This window comes from Malania oleifera, chromosome 6, assembly GCF_029873635.1.
Source record: "Malania oleifera isolate guangnan ecotype guangnan chromosome 6, ASM2987363v1, whole genome shotgun sequence".
Taxonomy (NCBI): domain Eukaryota; kingdom Viridiplantae; phylum Streptophyta; class Magnoliopsida; order Santalales; family Ximeniaceae; genus Malania; species Malania oleifera.
The window spans coordinates 50,604,506-50,632,131 of NC_080422.1; the positions used below are offsets into that span (position 1 = coordinate 50,604,506).

The 27,626-nt window shown below is 33.3% G+C and overlaps 1 protein-coding gene across 1 annotated transcript in view; it reads right to left on the reverse strand.

Moving 5' to 3' along the window:
- Window positions 1-20,774: 20,774 nt before the first annotated feature.
- LOC131158594 (abietadienol/abietadienal oxidase) overlaps window positions 20,775-27,626 on the reverse strand; it is a 59,141-nt gene continuing 52,289 nt past the window's right edge. The window contains exon 9 of the mRNA XM_058113461.1: window positions 20,775-20,921. Coding sequence (XP_057969444.1) covers window positions 20,825-20,921 — 97 coding nt within the window. The 3' untranslated portion in view covers window positions 20,775-20,824. The remainder of the gene's footprint in view (window positions 20,922-27,626) is intronic.

A 27,626-nucleotide genomic window follows, 5' to 3' on the forward strand; every position in this document is an offset into this window, starting at 1 on the left:
GACTTCATGAACTTCTTTGTTAGCAAGGCCATGTCGTCATCTGATTCTGACTCACTTCCCTCACTGGAGCTGTGAGATGTTGCCTTAAGTGCTGTGGTTTTCTTTGCCTTATTTTGCTCATTTTCCCTCTCATTTATTGCAAGCTCATAGAAAATGAGCGATCCAATGAGTTCGTCCAACGACATCTTCTTGAGATTTCTCCCTTTTGCTATTGCCATAGCTTTCGCTTCCCACACTGGAGGTAATCCCCTGAGTATTTTCCTAATCAACTCATAAATTTTTCCAAGTGCATTTAAAGAATTTATGATGTGTGTGAATCTAGTGTACATGGATTGTATTGATTCATCAGCTATCATTTTAAATGCTTCATATTCACTGGTGAGCATGTTCATCCTACTATCCTTGACTTCCTTAGTCCCTTCATATGTAACTTCTAATTTTTCCCAAATTTCTTAGCAGAGTTACATGCCATTATCCTATTAAATTCATTTACATCTAATGCACAGAAAATCAAGTCCATGGCAGTAGCATTGATTTGTATTGATTTCCAGTCTTCCTCTGTATACTCATATTCAATTTTGGGTATATTAATCTTTGTTGGCCTTACAAGGCTTAAAATCTTATTATCTTGTTTTGATGCTAACAAACAAGTGAAATTTAATGTATTTGTGTGAGTAATGATATTTCAGGGCTCATATATGAGAGAGCAAGGTCAAAGTATTCACAAGGATCAAATGAAGCTTAAATGAGTCGAAGCATGGATTTAAAGATGATATATTAAACCTTGAAGATTATAAGGACATGAATGAGTTGTTGAAAGCCAAGGAATATTAAAGTCAAAAAATCAAAAGAAAGGCAAAGTGAGGAAGCTCAAAGAATATGGAATCTTGAAGAAAATATGGACTCAATCCAAGGACAAAGCATGAAGACTCAAGAACCTTGAATGTTAATGTCTTAGAAGTCTCATGTAAGTGCTTTAATGTTTAAAATATCGTTTGAAATATTATGAAGCTTTTAGGTTAACTTATTGGACCTAGATACCTTTTAAAATACTTGAAAAATATTTTTATAAGGTCAAAAATTATTTTAAAAAAGTTAGAATCATTTTTGGAATGAAAAACACCAAAAAGAGTATTTCCAAATGCTGTCAGTTTTTATACATCTTAATTTAGGTGATTTTTATCTATAAAAAACTCCTTATTTTAAAATGTGTTTAACATAAAAGTTGTAGGTTTTTCTCTTAGGTTTCGTTTGACATCAAGAACACTTAATTTGGAGTTATACAAAAAAATTCATGGCCAAAATACTAAAGCGGGGTCACAGTTGTCAGCCAACTGAACACTGTTCACGTGAGGAACTTCAGCTGACTGAACAACACACAGAACCACTTTTGATGTCTGAACTTAACACTTCAGACATATGAAGATTTTCTGGGACAAGACTAAAGCAGGAAGTAGCTGTTCAGATGTCTAAACTCGACACTTCAGACATCTGAACCCAACACTTCAGACATCTGAACCCACTCTTCAGACATCTATCTAGTTCATTTTTTAAAGGGTTTCAGGAACTTCAAATGACTGAACTTGACTCTTCAGGCATCTGAACACTGTTCAACGAGCAAATTTTTAAATTCTAATATTTTATAAAATAGCCGTTTTGAGCTCCAAATTTTCTAACAACTTAGGAAACTCTCTAAGGAAACTTTTGCAACAAGGAAACTTTTTTGAAGGCCTATAAATACATGGTTTTGCAAATTAAAAACATACCAAGAATTGAAAAATCTGTTTGTGAAACTAAAAGCACTCTTGTTCTTACAAGTTCACCTTGCTCACTCATTGCAAAACTCTTTTGCTAACATATTATGAAGTGCTAATCCTTCCTCCTCTGAATTCCTACTGCTTAATCCTCATCTAAGAAGGATATTGGTAAATTCTACACTTGAGCTTCATTTTATTTCATATTGATATTTTACATTGAAGTATATAGTGCTGAACTTGTACTAACTTGCTCTTTTTAGAGAGTGTTTCTTGTACACTTCTATTCTTTTTATTCTTCTTGTAGATTGACGATTCCAAGGATTGTTTGGATCGTTAGCTAAGTAAGGGGATATTACTTAGAGAGGCAGACTCTAGCCTAGTTAAAGAATGACTAGACGAGGGGATATCGTTTGGAGAAGGCAGGATCTAACCTTAAAAAAGGAGTGTTGTAAATGTTTGTTACACCCGTTAACGGAACAGGTTTAGTGAATCCTTTGGTGGTTTGCCAAAGGCGAGGACGTAGGCTGCATATAAGCCGAACCTCGTAAAAATCTCCATCTCACTCTCTTTCCCTATTCTTTATTTTCAGTGTATATTTAAATTGCGTGGATGGTTTAAATTTGAAAATCATATAAACTACGTATATTTGGAAATCAAACAAACTAAAGGTTTAATTTTGATTTGGGTTGCGGAAACCGAAAGGGAGTACGTTGGTTATACCATATCTTGTGGAAACCATACGGGAGTACGTTACTTGGTTAACATCCCAAAGATAAATTTACCTGAAGTTAATTTGAATTCTAAATATTTGGAAAGAGTGATTGGATTCATTTATACAGGGCTTTACATCAGCAAACATAAATTCTCATTCAATATAGGGCTTTGTTCAAATTTGGCAAATATCAACAAACAACCATTTTGAGTTTTTATATTACATAAGTGCTGTGTATTGGCTTGTTTGTTTGCTTTCTAATTATAGTTGATTAGTTTAGTTGAATGATTGGATGTTTGTAATGAAGTGCATTGTGGAAATTAAAGAGATAAGGGAAGAGAGAATGCAAACACAGTTTTTATGAGGTTCAGCCAACCCGGCCTACATCCTCGCCTTGAGCAACCCACTCAAGGATTCCACTATAATCCCTGCGCCTTAAATTGGGACAGAGCTTCCCTTACAATCCGCTGCTTACAAAATGTATAACTTCCTCCTACTCCGTTGCTAATAAGAGATACAACTCTCTCTTAAAACCCGGTTCACAACCCGAACCGTGAATATAATGAAATCTGTAAAACACTCAAAGTTGCTTCCAACAAAGCTCGTGAGTGCAATTCAAATTCCTAATACATAATCATCTGATGAAACTTGAAGCTCGAAATGTATGAAACGATACAATCGTTTATGAATGAATATGCTTCAATACACAATTTCCCTTTTCACCAAAACTCTCAAGTAATTATATATTTAAATGCTTTGGAGAATAATAGGGTTCTAGTTCACTTTGCGAAAATGCACAAATATATCTTATATAAACTTATTCAAAAACTTTGTCTTGAATATTAGATCAATCAAAATCAACAACTTTCTTTCAAATATTCAAACACACAATGATCTTTGTAATATGCAAATATATATAAATACGATATGTATACCAAAGATCAAAATCCTAATGTAATATTTTTTAGAAAATATCCCTCAATAATATATTGTTATGGACACTAAGGATATTCAAATAGGTAGATTTGTTATATTAAAAATATCAAGTCTTTGAATGAAAACACACTTGAACCTAAAGTATTTAATCAATAACTAAAGCTCTTCTCAAGTGGTAATCTTTTCAAAAGTGATTTACTATATGCACACACAAGATCAACCTCTTATCAAATATTCAAAAATAGATTTTGCAATGACAAGTTCTTTAAAAAATGAATATCAACAAGTAGATTAGTCTATATATGAAGAACTCCTTGCAACTAACTCTTAACAAGAAGTATGATTTACCAAACCTCAATATCAAATAAGCTTATATAACAATCACAGGAAAACCTTTTGAGGATCAAAGTAGGTTTAGCTCAAATGTGTTGCGTAAGATTTAATATCCCAATCACAACCTCAGTAGTGTGATCTCCTAAGTTGTGCTAGTATGCTCAAACGTATTGCCAAGTTTTGATTTTCTTCTTCTTGTGGTTGAGTTTTATCGTTGTTCTTGTTCTTGTTGACCCTAGCTTTTGCACTAGGGTTTAGATGATTTATAAATAGGTGTCTTATCCTTAGAATCAATCTTGACCGTTGGATTAAAAAATATCTTGTGAGTTCTCTTATTAAAAATTAAAATTTTAAGTTTTCCCGCAAGTTTAGACGACTGAGGTCAAAGGCCCAGACGACTGAAGTTCCTTAAAATTTTGAAACATCAACCTTGACACAGGTCAGACGACTGAGGTTAAAGGCCCAGACGACTGAAGTGTTGAGTTCAGACAACTGAAGTCTGAGTCTTTTGAGGTGCTTCTGCCAGGTTCTGTGTTTCACCATAAATTCTTCAGACGACTGAACTTAATTTTTGGTCTTTTGAAGAAATTCTTCAGACGACTGAGGTTAACTTCGGTCTTCTGAAGTGCAATCCTAAGATGACTGAACACTGAATTTGATCTTCTGAAGTGCAATCTTTAGACGACTGAATGTGGAGTTTAGTCTTCTAAACTTACAAATTCTTAATTTTTTCTTCTTAATTTGAAAATTTGCTTTGCTCCCTTTCTTGTCTATTTTATAAAACATATTTCAGGATTTTGAAAATATATCTAAGTCCATGAATGTCCCTTAATGGTGTTTATGAAATGCATGAGTCCTAAAGTCATTCTAGGGTATATGTTGAACCTCAAATTAAATCATATGAAAGTAAATATATGAGTTCTAAGTACCCATTACCATGACAGTCTTGAACTTGTTTCTTGCATCTTCATTCTTGTACTCTTTAAGTTCCATGGTTCTGCCAAGTTGTGTATACTTTATTCTTTATTGTAACGTCCCAAACCCTTAAACCCGGGTCCGACACTTTATACCTGATAAAATCCTTGATAATCCATAATCAACATATACGTAGCGGAAAACATAAATATAATCTCCACAAATGTAATACCAGAATTTTCTAAAATCTATCTACACACTGTAATAAACCATGCTTCCACCTATATTCAACATATATGCATATCCCCAAAAAACATCCAGTATTCACAATCATTCCTTTCTTATCATCCTTAAAACATAAGACATAAAATATAAAATATTAACATTCCTAAAAACATCACTAAAATGTTTATACCCTTTTTTTTTTCTTCTTATATCTCCCAAAAATACTATAAAACCTTGAGTTCTCTAAGCTCGATCTTAAGGAGGTCCTGAAAAAAAATACATTTATATTCAGGTCAGACACATCTCCAATAAGGGAAGAAACAATATATTAAAATAGTGTGTGGCTAACATGAGTTTATAAATATCATTTTAATAACATTTGCAAATCATTAACTTAATATCGAAATCATTCACTAAACCTAATCAATCACGTGCTAAACATTTAACCCACAAGATTACCTAAGGATAAGGGTGATTACCCGCCCATACAAGTAGCACCCCTCTGCTATGATACTTAGGCAACCCAAAGGTCATATCTAAAGCATACTAGGGCACTCACCTTACTCAATAAGCCCTCAAGTGATAAATTGATCTTGTACTCACACAATTCATACAAAAGTTTACTGACGAAGGCTCCCAAGAATAGGGAAATCTACTCGCCTATACAAGTAGTTTCCCTCTGCCCTAGCATGTTATGCAGCCTACCGCTACACTTGATACAATCAGGGCACTCACCTTTCTCAGCAAGCCGTCGGGCGAAGAGTTTGTCTCACCCAAACATAACATGTTCTACTAGCATAAATACTGCTAATACCATAATACATTATTCTTTCTGTCATTGTTCAACCATTCACCTATGTTCTTGTTCATAACTTTAACATTTCACTTCATTTCACTTTACGTGACTCTTTCCTATTTTACATTGTTCACATTTCACATTTCATTTGCATTTCATTTATTTCCCTTTTCATTTCATTTCATTTCATACTTAACATCTTTCAGCTGTTTTACCTAGCATTTTTTAGCTGTCATACATTTACCCAACATCTTTCAACTGTTTTACCCAACATTTTTCAGCTGTTACACATTTACCCAGTATCTTTCAGCTGTTTTACCCAGCATCTTTCAATTGTTTTACCAAGCATTTTTCAGCTGTTTTCCTAGCATTTTTCAGTTGTTTACATGGTTGCATTAACACACACAAGCAACATAGTCCATATCATATTTTATTTACAATGCATTACTTACTTAACCTGCATCTTATACATTTAACATATATTTGCACAGAATCTCATGCCACACAATTTAGTAATAAAATTCATACATTACTTGTAAAATACGCCAATCAACATTTAACGTCTATAGACCGAAAATACTTTTCATTCCTTACATAATTACCTTGAAAATATTTTTCCACTTTCATCAGTTCATTTTCACATGTACATATCTAATAAACAGCCCTAAATTCGAAAAAAATATAATTTAAATAGTTTATATTTTAAACCCATACTGAGACGTATACATGTAAATATAACACAATTCATTTTTCATTAAATTCATAAAAATTCTGGTTTAATATATATTTTTTCCCTTACCTGATTTCTTGAACTATGCTAATAGGGACCCCGAAAAATACCTGTGGTGCTCACCCGGACTTTGAATCAAAAATCCTAATTCCATGTAATTAATCCTAAATAAAATATTATTTTAATATTTCCTAAATCCATAAATTCTAAATAAATAAATATACCCTTAAATATAGCCAAATTACCAAAATTTTCAAATCCCACTCTCACTTTGGAGTGTGGCCTAGAAAACCCAAATTGAAACTTTACTTATATCAAAATGACGATGATCACGACTAGGACCCCATGGTGGTACCTGATCGTCGATTTGACTGAAGATCTAACAAAAAATTGAGAAATTAGGAAAAAACTGCCTTACCCTAGGAATGGTGCCTACGCTGCTCCCACGACAAATATGCTCTAGTAGAAATATTGATGGCAGAGTTAGGAACCCAACGACACCTTCCGTTTCCCGATCAATTGAATATCCATTGAGAAATGAGAGAAGAGAGTGAGGTGGAGACAGAGAGGCGACGGAGAGCGGAAAGCTCTCTTTCTTTCTCTGCACCGGAAGCTCAGCTTCCTTATCTTTTTTTTTTTTTTAACTTACTTTAACTTAACCTATATATATATATATATATATATAAAATCTTATATTATAATTTAATATATTACATTATTATATTATATCATATTATTTAATTAATTCTAATTAATTATTTTTTAATTTTATTTATTATTTATTATTTTTTAATTATTTAATTAATTATTAATTTTAATTATTTTTTTAAATTTTTTTCCTGGGTTATTACATTTATGGCTTCTATGATTTGTTATCCTTCCGTGCATACTTAAATATAGTTCTTGTTCACAATCTTAATGTATAGATCAAATACCAAGTGATTTATCATTATTAAAACAGGATTGGACTCATAGAGTCAACAGAAAACCCTAACTTTTCGATCTCGCTACCGAAAATGAATCGGAAAGTTGAGAGAGGAGGGGGAGATGATCGAAGATCGATGACAGGTTCTAGGTGAGCCTACGAGAGAGAGAGAAAGAGAGCCACGAGAAAGAGAGAGAGAGATTAAAATTTTAAGTTATGAAAAATATGTGTTGCTTAGCCCTTAAGTAAGCAAATTCATAGGAAAATCATTGACGGTTTTCTCTACAATAACAAAACCATCGACGGTTTGGTAGTTGACCATGTTGGGTTGACTAAAACCATCAACGGTTTTCCTAAGGTTAGTGAAACCATCGACGGTTTGGGTTCTGCCAAACCAATTTTCCTTCTTTTCCTTTTTTTTTTTTTTCGTTCTTTTCTCTCTTCTTTTATTTATTTTCTTTCATTTTTTGGGTTTGGGTTCCTACATTTCCACTTTTGAATATTTTTTCAAAGTCAACTTCAATACAAAATGCAATTGTACTAAATTGGCCTTAAATTCTTAGCTTGAAAAATCTAGAAGTCTTCATTTCAAATATGCCTGAATTATATTGACAATTTTTTTTTTGAAATTATGCATATTGTAAGGGGGAGCATTGTCAGGCCGACCTTATTTTGCTCTTGTGTTTGTCATCATAAAAAAGGGGGAGATTGTTGACTTCTTTTAGTCTTATCTCGTTTTGATAATGAAAAATCACATCTCATTTGTGCGTTAAGTATTTGAATAGGTTTAAGTTTCAGAAGGCACAAATGACCAATGCAAAATGGAAGCCATGAAGTACCTAAACAAGCACATATCTTGGCGCATTCTAAGGATATCTGAAGAGCAAAGCTTGAATACCTTACATTTTTCAGTTGTAATGTTTTTAGGGTTCAATTGTGCATGCATATCATCTGATTTGGATTGAAGCTCTCATATGACCTTAGACTGACCTTAGGCACTCTATATTTCATGGAAAATCATTTTACAAATGTGCAAAAATTATTTCAAGTATAAAAATTATTTTTGGAATGAAAAACTCCAAAACAAGTTTTCGAAAATCCCTTTATGTTTTTTCCATCGCATTGATGAGCAATTTTCTCAATCAATCCATTTTCATCTTAAAAGTTGTGGGATTTCCTCTTAGCTTTCTTTTGATACCAAGAACGTTCCATTTGGAGTTTGTTAGAAAAAGTAATGCCCAAAATAATGAAAGGTGTCCGCAGTAGAAAATTCCCTTCATGTTTCTACTACCTCAATGATGATCAATTTTCTTAATCAATCACTTCTTACCTTAAAAAGTGTTCAACATAAAAGTTGTGGGAGTTTCTCTTATCTTTATGTTGATATAAAAAAAAAGTCCAATTTGGAGTTTTTTAGAAAAAAGTTATGCTTGAAATACTGAAGGGTGTTTGCAACCTCTAGGGAAAGGCGTAGAAACGGCCAGAAAACAGCTAGTTTTCAAAATAAATTATTTTTATAATACTGAAACGGTCATAAAATGGTCACTTGGGGTATTTGCCTATAAATACCAAGCCCAAAGCATTTGTAATCATCTTTGCACATATATTTTCATTCTCTTACATTTTTGGGCATTTCTTACTCATTTTCTCAAATGAAAGAGCACTCACTCTTATCCACTCTCTTCATTTTGCAAAATTATTTATTGTTCTTGAGTCTTTGAAGAAGCATTTATTGTGCATTTATTTTCACATCAAAGGTCATCTATATTTATGTTGCAAAAATCTTTTTGAGAGCAAAACCCTAGTTTCTCCTACTCTTGTCCTGAAAAATATTTTTGGAGAAATCTTTTATTGGGTTTGAATCTTTGAAGCATTCATTATACATATTTCACTCAAAGATCATTTACTCTCTTTTATTGCAAAAACCTTCTTGAGAGAAACACACAAGAGCTTCAATCTTATCTTGTGAGAGTGTATTAGATTTTCATTGTACAACTTAACTTTTGAGAAGCATTTCTTTGTACGCAAAAGTTTTTATTCTCATTGTATTTGTGGTTCGGGTATAAAATTGTGCCGAGCGTGGGGTATCGGTTGGAGAGGTTGCTCCGCCTAGAAGGAGTGGTGTAATGGGAGGCTCCACCTGAGTGAAGGAGTGTGTATAAGGTGGCTCCGCCATATGTAAGGAGTGGAATAGTGAAATTCTCAAGCGGGGTTGTCTTGAGGCGAGGACGTAGGTGGGGATAGCCGAACCTCATAAAAATCATCGTGTTTGCTTCACATTCCCTACACTCTTTAAATTTCCGCTTGTGTATGTTTATGATTATATTTATATTGTGTTAAGAATATTGTATATGTTTTAAATTTTGTTTATATTGTTGTGATTGTTGCATATGCTTTGAATTTATTTTTGATAAAGATTGTGAATCGACTGGATAGTTAGCTAAAGTTTTTAAAGTTTCCAATTCACCCTCCTCTTAGGATTACACCAATAATCATAGAATGGACACATTGGAAAAGACAATATAGACAATGAGAGGATACATGAAGGCCATGGATGTGGAGATAAAAATGAGGCAGATGATACAATATTAGATTTTGCCATGTCTTATGATTTGGTTATATTGAATACTTGTTTTATAAAAAGAGAAGAACACTCAATAAATTTCAAGAGTGGGTATAATAAAAGACAAATAGATTTCTTCTTAACTATGAATGAGGATTGTCTATCTTGTAAGGATTGTAAAGTTATTCAGGTGAAAGTTTGACTACACAACATAGAGTCCTAGTAAAAAATGGAAGAAAAAGAGTAACATAAAGATTAGATGGTGGTGCTTGAAGGTAGATAATATAGAAGAATTCAAAAATAAATTGGTTAAAGAGTGTGATTAGATTGTAAGGGATACTGTTTGGAATAAAATGACTAATTTTATCGTAAGGATAACAAAATAGGTTTTAGGTGAGTCCAGAAGAAGATACTTGGGTAGTAAAGAAAGTTAGTGGTGGATCAAGAAGTCCAAAAAGTTGTTAAGACAAAAAGAATTTGGTATAAAATATGACAAAATTAGAGTCTTTGAAGTTAAGATGACATTAAAAAAATGAAAAACGGGAAATCTATAGGACTAGATATAATACCAAATTGAAGTTTGGAAATATTTATGGGATAAAGGAAATATTTGGTTAACTAATCTATTCCACAACATTATAAAAACTAAGAAAATGCTAGAAGAATGGAGGAAAAATATGTTAGTACCTTTATGTAAAAATAAAGATGATATTAAAAATTGTACTAACTATCAAGGAATTAGGATTATGAGTCATACAATGAAATTATGGGAAAGAGTAATTTAACTTTAAATAAGACTAAAGACGAAAATTTTATAAAATCAGCTTGGGAAATTAACAACAAAAGCTATTTATCTTTTAATATGCTCAATGAAGAGGTTTAGGGAAAAGAAAAGGGACTTGCATATGGTTTTTTTTTTTAACGTAAAGAAAGCTTATGATAGATGTCATGATGTTCCCGAACACGAACTTGGGACGACTCAAAAATGATAATGAAGTGTGTGGATTTTGAAAATGAGATTTTCGTGGAAAATAAAGCGTATGGAATCAGCACTAACCTTTTAGTGTGGTTAGAACACATGATTACTACCCGATTAAGGGTAGAATCGGTCTGCGTTACCAAAGTTAGGTTCAAGAGTACGGTTACGCAAGGGAAAGGAATTAGCACCTCCTACGCTCGTTCTTACGAACGGTACCTAATTAATTAAGAATTATCCCATGAATTAAATTTAATAAGCCTAAAAAATTACTAACTTTCACAAATAAAGGAAAATGCACAAAATAAAATACTATATAAGTATTTCCTTAGAACCGGGACATACAGTACTCCGAAGAGCTCATGCCTCCTTTTTAAATCATAGGGATAAAAATTGAAAAAATAGTTTACAAAAATACACTCCTGGGATTTTTGAAATTTTATAGAATTTTCTAAGTAGGGGAAAATACTATTCCGGAAGGGTTTTGGAGCACATTTGGGGATGAAAAAGATGAAGATGAGTTTTCCAACTCAAAAATATTTTTTCATAATTTCCTATGATTTTTCTTGAATTTTTACGTGATTTTCCAAGTATAAGAGCAATTTTGATCTCAAAAATATGATTTGTGTTTTTTTTAATTGAATAACACAAAGACAATTAAGCAAAAACAATAAGAATTGCGTCAAAAACATTTTTTGATTTCCCTCCTGAAATTTCTGATTTTTTGTGATTTTTATGACATTTTTCCAAGTGCAAAAATATTTTCCTAGCTTTATATCTTTGTGCATTTTGTATTTTTGATTTATTTTTTTATGATTTTTTACTTAGAAATTATTTTAAGATGAAAGAGCAGAGAAAAATGGCCTAGAAGTATTTCTAGAATTCTTTTTCCAATTTTTTTGATTTTTTTTTTATAATTTTTCTGGTTTTTGTTGAATTTTTATGATTTAAAAAAATTTTTTTAATTCCAAAATCAAGTTCATAATATGAAATAAATAAAAAAAATATTTTTTATTTTCTTGAAGACTTCTCAAAATTTTTTGTGATTTTTCTACAATTTTTACAAATTTTTAATTGATTTTTATGAATTTTTGAAAGTTTAAATTTTATTATAAAAAAAATAAGGAGATTAAACAGTTTCCATACCGGTTCAAAGGACCCAACCAGTTCAAGGGAGAATCGATTCACACATTGGGGGGGAGGGGGGGGAGGTCAACCACTTTAAGGTTTGGTCAAGACCAATGACACGTGTTAGGTACGGAGTGGGTAAGAGCATTTAAAGGGGATTGAGGACATGGTTTGATCACGGTCATTGATAGGAGGTGTTGATCGAAGGGCTCAGGGTGTAACACGTCTCCCTCTACGTGTGTGGATGAGAAGCAGCCCACTTGTCAACATCCCGTGGTTCAAAGCCAAAAAAACAAAAACTGCTTTTCTTTTGTTTCTTCCTTGAGAGTTATGGTGTATTCCCAAAAGGGGGGTGAATTAGACATTTAAAAATTCTTTCTAGGTCAATTTATCCCTATTATAATTCCACAATCAGTATAACACAACTTAGGGTCTTTCTAAACAAGCATGAATCCCACAAATAATAATGTATGCAAATATTTAAAATAATTATTACATTCAACACAAATTGAACATAAGCATACAAGTGCGGAAAGTAAAGTACATAAATTAAATAGAGTAGGGAAGAGGGAGCGCAAACACAAAGTTTTTAACGAGGTTCAGCAACTCCTGCCTACATCCTCACCTTTGGCAAACTACCCTAGGATTCCACTATCCGCTCCTTAAAACTAGGATGAAGCTTCGCGTTACAATCCACTTCTTACCAGGGCGAAACTTCCCTTACAATCCACTACTTACACGAGGTGTAGCTACCTCTTTACAATCCGCTGCTTACACGAGGAGTAGTTACCTCTTTACAATCCACTACTTCCACATGAGGCATAACTACCTCACCATGGTTCACAATCCGAAACCATAAATGCTAATGATATAAGGAATGAATTTTTCGTACAATGAAATGCTTTTCAATAAGTTGAGTTGTACAATGTAAAAACCTTAATGCACTCTCAAATGATCTATAAAATTTGAAGCTTGGTAGAGTAAGGATATTCCTCTCAAAAATATTTTTCAAGTAAAAATGAGAGAGTGGAATGATTTTCTCAAAGTTACCTTGTAAAACTCAAAATATTTTCTCCAAAGGATTTTTCAAAATAAAGAGTAGGAGAAGAATATTTCTTCAAGATTGACCTTTAAAAAAGATATCAAGAAGGCTCTCAATCAAAATATTTGGAAGAGAATATATGCTCAAGCCTTGCTTGTATAACCCAAAAGAATTTCCCCAAAAAGATTTTGAAAAAGAAAGAGTAGAAGAAAATAGATTTTGATATTCAAAGCGAGTATAAAGATGAATAAGAATGAAAGAATTTTCAATAAGGCTTTCCAAGTGTCTCTTTTATCTTATCCAAGTGTATAGACTTAATATTTATAGGCAAATTGGAGATATAGCCATTTTATGGCCGTTGGGGTATTAAAATATGAATAAATTTGAAAACTAGCCGTTTTTCGGCCGTTGGGACGCTTTCTACGCGGACGCCCTTCTGTATTTTAGGCATAATTTATACAGCTCCAAATTGAACGTTCTTGATATCAACATAAAGCTAAGAGAACATACCACAACTTTCATGTTCAACACTTTTTAAGATAAGAAGTTTTTGATTGATAAAATTGCTTATCCATGAGACAGAAGAAACATAAAGGGAATTTTTTTGCTGCAGACACCCTTCAGTATTTTACACATAACTTTTACTATATAACTCCAAATTGAACTTACTTGGTATCAACGAAAAGCTAAGGGAAAATCTCACAACTTTTATGTTACTTTGTAGGATAAGGAGTTATTGATAGAGAAATGTGCTCATTAATGCAACGGAAGAAACATGAAGGGGTTTTTTGAGAAAAAACTTGTTTTGGAAAAAAAATGTTTTCATGAAAATTTTATGCTCCTAAGGTCAATCTAAGGTCTTGGTCATTTTGTGAGAACTTCAATTCAAATCATATGATTATGTATGCATAAATTGAAACCTAATTACTATTACAACTTTATGAATAAATAAAATCTTCATGCTTATGCTCCTTAATACTCCATGGAATACGCCAAAATTTGTGCTCGATTAGGTACTATTTGGCTTCCATTTTACATCCCTCATTTGCGCCTTCTACATCACAAATCTGTTCAAAGACTAAATGCAAAAATGAGATGTTATGGTTTGTCATAATCAAAATAAGGATCGGACTCAAAAAGTCAACAATCTCCTCCTTTTTGATGATGACAAACATAGGAGCAAAATTGGGATTGCTTGACAAGGCTCCCCCTTACAAAATGTATAATTTAAAATGATATTCAATAAAGTTCATATTCACACGTGAAGACTTTAGAAATTTCTAAGTTGAGCAGTTGAGATCAATTTAGTTTAATGTGTAGTTTATGTTGGAGCTGATTTAAAAAATATTCAGTAAAACACATTTATCATTTTCCATTTTGTAATTAACAAAACGGCAAGAGCATGCAATTTATATGATAGTTTTGCTTCAAATACTTCTCCTCCTTTTGTCATCAGCAAAAGGGCTAACATATTTCTTCTATGACAAGAAGACTTGAATTTTAAAATTTCATGACACACAATTGATTTTAAGAACATTACAAAAGCACATGTCATGATGCATTTAAGCTTACTAATTTTGAAGCAAGAGAACGAAATATTATCTATTAAAGGTTCATTTGTTGCCATAAAGATTAAAATTTTTCCCCTTTGGATATTATCAATAAGTATTTGGGATTATGCTTGCTGAAAATGAAACTTTAAAAATCATGCTAGCTTTATTTTTCTGGTAGACGTTTAAGAACAAGATATTTTAACTAGAAAAATACACCCATATAGATCCAAAAAATATCAGAAAAATTTTAAACAGGGATCATATGGCAAATTTGAAGACGTTATGGCTAGCAATATATGTTTAATTCAAGATTTTCAAGAAAAATCATCGTACTTTAATGTACATGCCACAATACAACTTAATACAGATCTAAGCCAAAAAAAAAAATTGGTGAGCACAAAAATATAACTTTATGTTCGAAAGCTCCCCTTTCGACTTGAATCCTAACTTAGATGTTGTTAACTATTTATATTGATACAAATTGTGAAAATTCATTAAGAGTTTAAACAGTATAAGCAATGAATTTAAAAAGTTTTACTAGGTAAGGATAAAGCCATTTTATCAACCAGTAAAATCCCTATAGAATACATATGCATTATAAAATTTGAAATTAAGTCCTACAATGACATTCAAACATCCCAAGAATAATCCATATCAAATTATAAATCCATAAAAGCAAGATATGATGTTCATGGTTTTTATAAAAGCTTTGGACTAAAGAACAAAAACAATGATGCATATGAATCCATAAGAATACTAAAATAAAACTCTATTTTATTTTCTAATGATGGGACTTAACTCCCCTCTATATTTGTATGCACACTTGAATGCATTTTTAGACAATGATGATGTTCAATTTTCACGCATTCATCATATATGCATCCTTCAAAGGATTTTTAGCATGCAACAAATATTACGCATTTAGTACACAAACATGACATATTGCATTTTAGTCACTATATGATAGCCAATTAAGGCTTATATTAAGAATTTATGCAATAGCTATGTTGTGGGGGTTCAATTACGAAGATAACAACACTTAAAATACTCAATGAGTGTGTGAGACATGAAAACTCCCCCCTATGTCATGCATTTGTCATAGTTTATGGACCATCATCAAACCATGAAATGTTTAATTGAAAGGATGATGTTTTACCATTTAGGTCCTGAGTGAAGTTCAGAATCCAAAGATTTGGACCAAGTGGTGTCCATGAACTAGATTTTCCTAGACTTAGAGAATTTGCATAAGTTTTTAGGGCACTCTAGGAAAATTCATAGAATTTGAAAACTTGTACATGTATTTCAATTTAGCTCAAAGCGTATAGGATCCAACATGTACCAACTTATCCCATTGATTTTGCATTCATTTTCAATAAATGTAATCCTAATGTCCAACTTGTATGCAACAGTTTAAGTGACCACTTAAGGTTAAAACATCAAGTTTAACATTGTCACAACTATGATACTTCATAAGACTCGTAAAATAATTTTGTATTTAAAATCAGTCTTATAGAGTTATATCCTCGGTCAACTAGTTAGCATGTATGATTGTATATGATCATTCAAGGCCACAAGCAAGATCCTAGTTAACTACCAGCATGCAATTCACAAGTATCTGTATTAGCCATGCAGATGGTATTCAGTTTAAGATCCAAATTGAATGTTCTTGATATCAACAGAAAGCTAAGAGAAAATACCATAACTTTCATGTTGAACACTTTTTAAGATAAATAGTTTTTGATTGATAAAATTACTCATCCATGAGACGGAAGAAACATGAAGGAAATTTTTTCTACTACGGACACCCTTCAGTATTTTGCACATAACTTTTACTATATAACTCCAAATTGAACTTACTTGGTATCAACGGAAATCTCACAACTTTTATGTTGGACACATTTTAAGATAAGAAGTTATTGATAGAGAAATGTGTTCATCAATGCAACGGAAGAAACACAAATGGGTTTTTTGAAAAAAAAAAACTTGTTTTGGAAAAAATGTTTTCATAAAAAGTTTATGCCCCTAAGGTCAATATAAGGTCTTGGTCATTTTGTGAGAGCTTCAATTCAAATCATATGATTATGCATGCACAAATTGAAATCTAATTACTATTATAACTTAAAAAATAAATAAAATCTTCATGCTTCTGTTCCTTAATACTCTATGGAATACGCCAAAATATGTGCTCAATTAGGTACTTCTTGGCTTCCATTTTACATTCCTCATTTGTGCCATCTTCATCATAAATCTGTTCAAAGACTAAATGCACAAATGAGATTCTATAGTTTGCTATAATCAAAAAAGGGATTAGACCAAAAAAATCAACGTTACTCATTTTTGCTCTCCCATTCCCTCAACACTCTTTCTCCTTCTCCTTTACTCTCTTTCTCTTCTCCCTGCGAGACACCCTTCGTAACCTCGGATCTTCGGCTTCGGAAAAGAACTTCTTCAAACTCCACTTCGGCAGGCATCTTCATCGTCGGCGATTCTTGGTCGGGCAGCTTGTTCCGGATGTTTCGTCGTCGACTCCAACTCTTCTATATTTCATTTCTCTTCTCTCCTTCTCTTCCCTCACGGGGAACTCCCTCTTTAATGCTCTTATTCACCTATCCTCCAGAAATGGAACCCTAACCTCTTCTCTCTGTTTGTCTAAACCCGAAGCAAAAATAATTCTCAAACTACCCCTCCGATTGAGAATCTCATAAAGTTCCAACCGGTCGTTTCCCAAGTTCACACCTCGGCAACTCCTTGAAGAAACCGAGATATGAAACGCTCTCACCTCATAAAAGGTTGAAGCTTTCGGCTTCCGGAGGCACTCGTGAGACAACGACTATGGTGGCGAGATTCTCGAGGAGGCGCAGCCCTGATTTCGAAGCTAAGTTGCCTCCTTCCACTTTTTATTTGTCTTTTCTGAAAATTATCGGGAAGGTGTATGATTTTGGGTCTGAGTGATTGAGCCTGTGAGTGGGTGAGGTTGTGTGTGTGAGTGACTGTGCAAAGCTGTGCGGGAACAGTGCTGTGTGTGAGTCTTGAAAGTGCTCCAAGTGCTAGTGTGGCCGTGAGTGTTTACTGTGTGTGCAGTGCGCTGCATGTGCAGTGTGTGCAGTGTGCTGTGTGTGCATTGTGGGCAGTGTGTGCAGTGTGTGTGCATTTGGGGCTTGGGTTTATTTGGGAAGTGGGCTTGGGATAAAAATTTTAAAACAGGCTTAGAGGCCCCTATTTTTTTTTTTTAAATGGGCTTGGTGGTTTAAAAATTTCGTGGGTTGGTTTTGTTTTTTTTTTTAAAAACTGAGTAGGGGCTTGGTTGTTTTTTTTTTAAAAAATAAAGTGGGCTCTGGGTTATGGGCTTTGTGGATTTTCAAAATGGGCTTAGTTTTAAACAGCTTCTACTAGGCTCGGGAGTTTAACTGGTTGGGCTGGTTTTATTTTTGAACTAGAGTGGGCTGGGGGTTTTAACATTTAAAAAGGGGCTTAGGGTAAAGTGTGAAAAATGGGTTGTGGGTTTGAGGAGGTGGCTTTAAAACACAAGCTGGGCTTCTGGGGTTAAATTTCAAAACGGGTTTGGGGATTTGAAGCTGGTGCGAATGAACCCGAATTCAAGTTCGGGTTGGGGTTCAGGTGCAAGGTCACTTTCCAGTTTTATTTCCTTATGTGTGCCTGCACTTTATTTCCTATATTATTGTTTTTGAACTTTCTGTTGTAAACTCCTTGCACGTGTACATCATGTGCTCTTTTTCCCCTTCACAACATGCGGCCTCCTATCCTATGGAAGACCAATTTTGCTCAAAAGGCTATAAAAATGACTTTAAGGTTTAACCAGGGTACCCAGTTCTGAAATTAAAAGAAGCCTACTCAATTTAAAATCTAAAGATCTAAAAGACCGAATTAAAAAAAATTTAGAACACAATTGGACTTAATCTTGAAATTTGCCCCAAAGTTAGAAGAATGAAAATTAAAAAAAGGACTTAATTTTTGAAAATACCATTTTATCTTGGGACCTCAACTAAAATTAAATGAGATTAATTTTGCAACTAAAATAACCTATATTATGAAAAATGGGTCAACTAAAATTTAAGAATCTCAATTTCTAAAAAGGAATAAAAGGACTTGATTTGTTTTTGTTTTTGTTTTTTTTTTGTTTTGAAACTCAATTGATCACTAAGGTTAGACTCTACCCGAGGGACTGAGTTTGAAATCTGAAGGGCATAGTTTATTTTACAACCTCTGGATTAAGATTAATTTTGCAACTAAAAAATTTTTACGAAAGCAAACCAGTTTAGAAACTATGGTAAAATCTTTCCCAAGAATATCGGGACTCATTTTTGAAAGTTATTTTGAAGTGACTAAGACCTTAGACGGGAATCTAACAACTTAAAACAGTTGGGACTCAATGCTTGGACTTAAGGTCAATTTTCTTAGGCCCGGTTTTCTTTAAAAAGGCCCCTAGTAAAAATTAGGGTGTCTACAATAGAGTACCTAGAGAAGTTAAAGGGCGGCTCTTAAAAAAGAAGGGGGTTTGCAGTATATATACTGTGGTCATTAAGGAAATGTATGATTGAGTAAGGACTAGCGTTAGGACTATATGAGGGGAATATAGAGATTTTTAAATCTATAATAGGTGTACATCAAGGATCTACTTTGTGTTCTTATTTTTTTTTTCTTTAGTAATTAATGAACTTATTAGGAATATTCAAAATGAGATCCCTTGGTGTATGCTCTTTGCAGATGATATCGTGTTGATTGATGATAGTAGGAGCGAAGTGGAATCTAAGTTAGAATTTTGGAGAGTTACATTAGAGTCTAAAGGGTTTAGGATAAGTAGGAATAAGATGAAAAATATTGAAATGCAATTTTAGTAATGTAAGGAGTAGTAGTGGAGAGAGGATTAAACTTAATAATCAAGAGATTAATAGTACTAATAGGTTTAGATATCTTGAATCTATTATGCTAGAGAAAGGAGAAATTGAAGAAGATGTCGTACATAAAATTAAACCAGGTTGGGTAAAATGGAGGATTGCGTTAGGTGTGGTTTGTGAATGTAGAATACCTTTAGAATTAAAATGAAAGTTTTATAAGACAACTATGAGGATGACTATGCTTTATGACTCAGGATGTTGGGCAACTAAGAAACAATATGTAAAAAAAGTAAAAGCTATTGAAATACGAATGTTAAAGTGAATAAGTAGTATAAAATTTAAAAATAAAGTAAAAAAATGAGCATATATGCAATAATTTAGGCATAGCACCGGTGAAGGACAAGATAAAGGGGAGGCGGCTTAGATGGTTTGGGCATTTGAAACGTAGGCCTAGTAGAGCACCTGTGAGGAGGAGTGATTTAGTTATTGTTTCTAGCATGAAAAGGGGTAAGGGTAAGCCTAAAATAACTTGGAATCTGGTAGACAGAAAGGATTTAATAGCCCTTCATCTAATAGAGGAAAACACTCTCGATCAGGTGAATTGACAGAAAATAATTCATGCAGCTGACTCCATCTAGTGGAACTAAAGACTTGTTGTTATTGTTGTTGTATATAAATACTAAAATATAATATTTTGCATAATTTTTGTTAGGGCATTCCTACCATATCATGCCTAGGTTTTTAAGATCTGGTGTGTCATAATTTTGTCAAAACATTTATGTCTATCTTTATATTTAGTTGTTTTATACAAAATATACATTCTTATAAATAACTTTAAATATTATTAGATAAATGTTTGTAAACTTAATTATGAGAATATATTATTAATTTTCTTAAAAAAATATCCAAACTAAAAATATATATTTTACACAAAATCATTCACATGCAATCACTTGCAACACACATGACAGTGTACATAAATGAGTGTACTTTGCGTTCTTTGAGTTAAGATGAGTTAATAGAATAGAGTAAAAGTGCTATTAATCCTTCTACCATGTATATAAAGTAAATGATTAAGGCATGTAAATCTCTTGTATCTCCTTTATCTTTGCCATTATGTATTATTTATTTTATTTTATTTTTCAATAAAATTCAAAATTCCATGGTATATACAAGTATATTAATGAGGAATATTTTTCAATATGGCTAATAAAAATTAATGCTTTGATTAAAACTTTCAAATGAATACCATCAACATAAAACACATGGATATTTGATTTTAAAATAATTCAAAAGTCATAGAAATCATATTTATAAAATGGGGATATATGACAATATCTGTTTAAAAAGTTTAAAAATATGCCCTAATGATATCACTTAGTTTTCATGTCGTCTTGTTACAGATATTTCGAAACCATTCACTAGACGAGCAGAGGGAAAGAAGGACATTCGATCCTCCTTGAGTTGAACCCACCTATAATAAAAAAAAATTAAAGGAAATATTTTATAATTACATAAGTAAACAAATAGAACTATCCTATCTTGCAGAAAGTAAATAGAAAATTCATGCACATGATAAGTGGAAAATTTTTTCTTAAATTATTTAATTGTCATTTAAAATTATTAATTGTTTATTAACTGCAACTATCAAATGCATAGGTTGAGAGAGAAGGGCTTAGTTTGCAATGAATTCAAAGTAAACATTATCTTTCAACACAATTAACTGCTCCAACAATTTAGTCGAGGAGTCGGTGATCGAAAACTTAAGTCTAGACAAAACAATTCTAATTATGAGCTTGTTCTAGAGGTAATTTTGAGTTATTATATTGTGAGATCGCTTTTAATTGAAATGTACTCTAAATGGGACTAAAGATCTTTATATTAAATACATAGTTTTGGGCACATGTATAACTTTTTCGGTTTTATAATTCAATTAAATAATATTGTATATTTTATAATTTCATCTCTAAACTACTATTAATTATTATAAGTTCATATAGATATATGTTTAAATAATGGTAAAATATTTTATTGAAATTTAAAATTTGTATATGAACATTTTTGGGATGTAAAAAGATTTTTATGCAGTGCAGATTACTTTTGAGTTTGTCTTAGGATACTTATTCATTAATCATAAGTAAGTAAGGGATATATAATTCAAGGTTTTATTAAAGTTATTTTGATAAAAGATATTCCAAGTGTAAAATTTATTGCATGCTATGGCTTATTTATTTTTTATATTTTTGGGAAACCTAAAAATCCAACCCTAGACAAGCCCTTTAGAAACCTAGGTTGCACCAAACACCGGGAAAATTGGTTCAACCCCATAGCCAACACCCTAGTTAGCTAGGAATGGCTCTCATACACAATCAAACTAGTTCCTAGTATTAGGAGACTTGTTCTCCTCCTTGGAGGCACTTGCTATGTCTTTACATTACAAGATATACTTATTGTCTTAGAAATTAAGAAATATAACATACTCCATAGATGTAAATGGAATTTAAATTAATAACACAATACAGTACATGTATCAAGACTGAATGATTAAGAGACTTGACTTTAACCTATTATGGAAAATTTATTTTTGCAATTTTTATGCATTGCAATTGTTGAGCTATGATTGATTTGATTAAATGAATTCATTTTAACAAAAAATGGGGAGCGGTTACTAGATCAACCCCGTTTATGAGATCGGAGATCCCATAAGAATTGAATGGATAGTTCATAAAAGAACAACTAGTTTGTTATAGGAGAGCACCTCTTCCCCATTTCCAAGGTGATTATGCTTCTAGTACAATAAGGAAAGATTTCTTCCTAAATAATTTCAACACAAGTAAATAAATCATGTGCCTTTAGAGGACTCACTTAGTAATAGTGGTCATGAGGCCATGACTAGAATTTAGTTCTTCTCTATAGGCTATAATGAGATTCAAGATCAAACATATGATCTCTAATAATGCTAAACCCTGAACAAGTGTAATAGTTGAGCAAAATGTGTAACTTGTTTGATATACCTCAAAATATCTTCCCTCAAAAGGTAAGATGGTTTCGATTCCACCATTAAACCTCCTTGCATAACCGATGGACAGACTTTAATATACTCATTGATGAGAGGGATAGTCAAAAAACTATATTCAAGACCCCCACATAAATGCCCATAAAACTTACGAAACCTCCACAAACACAATAATGCCCATTAATGACCAGATTGATGGAGGATCAACCTCCACCACTATAAAAAGGGACTTGGAGAAGAGGTAAGTATTTCATTCATATCCACTTCTTTCTACTGTTGTAATTCATAGCCTCTCATTAGTCCCTTACTTAGGCATCAGAGTGATTCCGTGGGGTACACCCTGGGTCCTCCAAGCCATCCTTGCTTTCTCTCTTTCAAGTGGTTGTGATCAAGGAGGAGCGATCTTGAAAATTGTTCGATTTTTAGGCAGCAAAAGTTGGCATCGTCTATGGGAATTTCTTGAGAGTTTTATTTTCCAATCCTAGATCATGACTACGTCACACAATTAGAAGTCAAAACCTATTGTGGGTGACCAATCACCCCAATCCATACTTTCCACACCATTTGACAATTCTAGCATAATGGGAGGTGAGTTCCTTAAATTTCAGAAAGGGATGGAGGACATGTTCAATATAATCCTATAGTTGAAAATGGATCATAAGAAGCTCTCCACCCTGACCGAGTAGAACTTGAGTCATGTGGAAAGGTTGCAGTCACACCAGAAATCATTGATAAGACTTCTGATCCGGCAAAGAAGGTTGAAGACGCGAATGACTTGGGTATTTATAAACAACGATGACACGAACTAGAAGAAAAATTCAAAAAAAAAAAAAATGATTAATTGGAGAAAATGATGAAGGAAGCTCACAATAACCCATCCTTCAAGGAGTTTCCCAGTCAAATCTTCAAATCCCCCTTTCACTAAAGAGGTAATAAATGTTCCCCTAACTAGCAAGTTTAAAATGCCAAACATAGAGGGATACAATGGCTTGTCCAATCCTGTTGATCACTTAGACACCTTTAAAGTGCTGATGCAATTGCAAGGCACACCAGATGCAATTGTGTGCTGGGCATTTGCAGCCACTTTGAAAAGGAATGCCAAGGCATAGTATTGAACTTTGAAGCCTAGTTCAATCGAATCTTTTTTTTTTTTTTTGAAATGGACCAGCAGTTCACTGGACACTTCATTAGCAACCGGAGGATAGCAAAAACTTCGGCTCATCTAATGAGCCTTGTTTAAGGAGAAAAGGAAACATTAAAGAAATTCATGCATCGTTTCATGAATGCAACCCTAGATATTTGAAACTTAGATCACAGAGTAGCAGTAGTAGCCCTTACAATGGCTCGTCAGCCAAGGGATTTCTTGAATTCACTAGGTAAGAAACCCCCAGCCAATATGGGAGAGCTGATGGCACGATCTTAGAAATACATCAACCTAGAAGAGGTGATGGACACAAAGAGGAGCCGAATTGACATAAAAATAAAAGGCCTGAAAGATACAGAAGAAATGGCTAGAGTATGGAAAATACAAGAGAGTAGTAGACCGCAAAGTAGCTTAACGGAGTTAGAACCTACACCTAAGTTCTAGTCCTACACTCCCCTAAACATTTCCCAAGAAAATGTCCTAATGCACATCAAGGAAAAAGGTTATGTTTCGTGGCCGGAGCCTATGCACGCACCATCATATAAATGAAACAAATCCAAATTCTACAAGTTCCACAAGAATCATGGGCATAACACGAAAGAATGCGTCCACCGGAAAAATGAAGTTGAGGCTCTGTTGGCCTAACATGACTTACTAATTTTGTTTTGATAATAATAAATAAAAGGTAATTTAATATGTTTTGTTGAAAGTAATGATACTTCAAGAATCAGGTTTTTAAGCTCAAGTTCAAAGTTATCACAAAGCTCATTGCAAGAATACATGAAAAAGAATTGAAAGCTCAAAGAATATATTCCAAAGACACCTTGATGAAAGCTTAGAGAATTGATGGAAGCTTAGAGAATTGAAACTCAGAGGCAAGATGGACTAAACAAATGACAAGCATGAAGACTCCAAGCTTAGAATAGAATTAAATCTTAAGAGAGTCTCTATGTAAGTACTTCATTCAAACGATAACTTGATTAAATTTGAAGCTTATTAGGAAACTCATTGACATAGAGACCATGTTTTGAAAAATCTCGGAAAATATTTTTCATAAGTCTTAAATTATTTTGGGGAAATAAAAAAGGCAAAAAGAAATTGGAAACAAAATGAAAAATCAAGTTTTTGTCTATCCAAGTGACTGACAAAGTCAATCCAGGCGACTGACAAATAAATAGACTAATTTTGAGAGAACCCGAGAGGACCAAGGTGACTAACTCATTGTTCCCAGTCAACTGACTCCTTGCTGAGATTGAAATTCTTAATGTTTTAATGAATCCAAGCGACTTGCTCTTTATTCCCAATCGATCGACTCTTCGAGATTTCAAATTTTAAATATAACGAGAAGTTTCCAAATTTGAATTTTTGAATTCTAAATGTTATGAAAACTTGGAAAACACTCCAAATCACTAGGGGAACACGAAATACTCTTTTTTTAACATCTATAAATACCCCCAAGGCTAATGATTCAATACACCAAGCAATACACAGCAAACAATCTCTTTTTCTCTCAAAACTCTTAAAGCTCTCTTGCTCTCAAATTATTTGAAGTTCTCTATTGAGTTTTGCTGTTAATCTCTCAAAAAATTTCTAAACCTACTTTGAATTCTTTCAATCTAGAAAGAAAGTTCACGGTGATATACTTCTAAGGCTTCAAATGCTTTCAATTATTATTTTGAATTGAAGTATATTGTAGTGCTTAATTGTTGTACTAATCAACTCTTGTTGAGAATGTCTTTGTACACCAAATTTGCTTTTATTTTTTTTGTAAACGGTTCAGGTCTTTGAATCGTTGTTGGACCAAGCATGGGGTATCGTTTGGAGAGGCAAACTCTAGCTTATTGAAGGAGAGATTGTAAGGCTGCTTTTGCCCGTCAAAGGAGTGTGTAAGTTTGCTCCTACCCGTAAATAAGTGGTATAGTGGAATCCTTGGGTGTGTTTGCTTAAGGCGAGGATGTAGGCGGGTATAGCCGTACCTCGTAAAACTCGCGTCTCACTCTCTTCCCTACTCTTAATTTTCAGCACATATAAACTGCATGGTTGGAATTTAATTTTTCTATTCATATAAACTACGTGGATTGAAATATAAATAAATTGAAAATTTATTTGACTTTGGGATTGCGGAAACCAGAAAGGGAGTACATTGGTTGATAAATATTTATTACAGAAACCATAAGGGAGTACTTTGATTAGTTAACTCCCAAGACTCATTGATTGAAAGTTTATTTAAATTTTGAGTTTTTGGAAGAGTGTTGGAAATTTACATTGTGCTTAATATTGAGAAATTAAGTTCACTAATACAAAGTTTTTATCAGCTACATTCTTAAACTCTACTTTGAGTTACTCAATTGCTAAATCTTGGAAGCATTGCTGAATTCATTCTATACTGTGAATCTTGTTTTAGGAATCTTGGTTGGTTGAACTAAATTGATGAAAGAAGTATTCAAGTTAGAACTCTCATTCATAAAGGTTTATAACTAAATTAATTTTCCACTGAACTTGTGATTGTAAACCAACTTTGTATCTATGTTTGCTGAAACCAAAAAGAGTTAAAAAAGAATTAATTAAAGAGGGTATAAAGAAATTTTAAATTCCCAATTCACCCCCCCTTTGGGAATACACCTTCCTTTTCAGACCCTAATAAGAAAGGGGTAGTTATCAAGGTTCTTTAAAAGAGGTGACAACTGAACAAAAGCTCATGATCATAAAAAACTAGAGGATGAACAAAAGAAAGATTAGATTGTAGGAGAGATTGCTGTGATCTTTAGGGGACCAGCTAGCAGGGGAGATAGTAGAGGTGCCTGGAAGAGGTATGCAACGTAGGTGCTCCTGATGGAAGAACAAAAGCATAATCATAAAAAGCAGAAGCAGGAGGAGACCATCACCCTCACCAAAGAAGATGAAGAAGGCGTGCTACAATCTCATGTTGATGCCTTGGTGGCATCATTACTCATTGCCAATTATCGGGTAAGGACTAATTGATAACGGAAGTTCAACCGACATAATCTTTTGGTCGGTACTACAAAAGCTGAAACTTGTAAGGGAGCCTTTGAAATCTATTTCCACACCCTTGGTGAAATTTGGGGGAGATGTAGTCCATCCATTAGGCACGATTACACTCCCGTTGGCTCTGGGGACACCTCCACAACAAGTTGCTTTTATGAAAGTCTTTCTAGTGGTTGATCACCCCTCTGTCTACAACATAATAGTAGGTTGTCCAACACTTAATGCAACCTAAGCTGTGACCTCCAATTATTATCTAAAGTCAAGTTTCCTACCCCAAACGCGGTCAAAGTAGTAAAAGGAGATTTGATGGTGACATACGACTATTATATGATGGCACTGAAAGGAAAGACAGAGGGATGGGATACCTTAGCAATAGAAGATCTGGAGGTAAGATGTGAGTACCTGCAGATCAACATGCTAGATGAAGACTTGATCAGTATTTCGATAAAAGGCAACCAAGATAGGTGCGTTTAGATTGGGAATTGGGAAAATATACACAAATTTTTTTGCCTAATGTGCATATTATATGCTAGGAATCAACCCTGCAGTCATTGATCATAGATTACAGGTGGATCCAAACCATTGTCTCATGAAGTAGAAGAAGAGAATTTTCGCTCTAGAACGAGTCAAGATAATTGATGAGGAGGTAAACAAGCTTTTAAAAGCTAATTTCATTAGGGAGGTTAACTATCTAAAGCGGCTTAACAATGTAGTCCAAGTGAAGAAGTCAAATGGGAAGTGGCAGACCTGCAACGATTTTACATATTTGAACAAGGCGTGTCCCAAAGACATTTTTCCTCTTCCACAAATTGACCAATTGGTGGACTCCACATCCGGGCATGAGCTTTTAAGCTTCATGGATGCGTACTCATGTTATAACCAAATTTGTATGCAACCAAGGATGAAGAGAAGACTATATTCATCATTGAAAGAAGGCTATATTGCTATAGAGTAATTTCGTTTGGATTAAAAAATGCCGGAGCAACTTACTAGAGGTTGGTGAACAAAATATT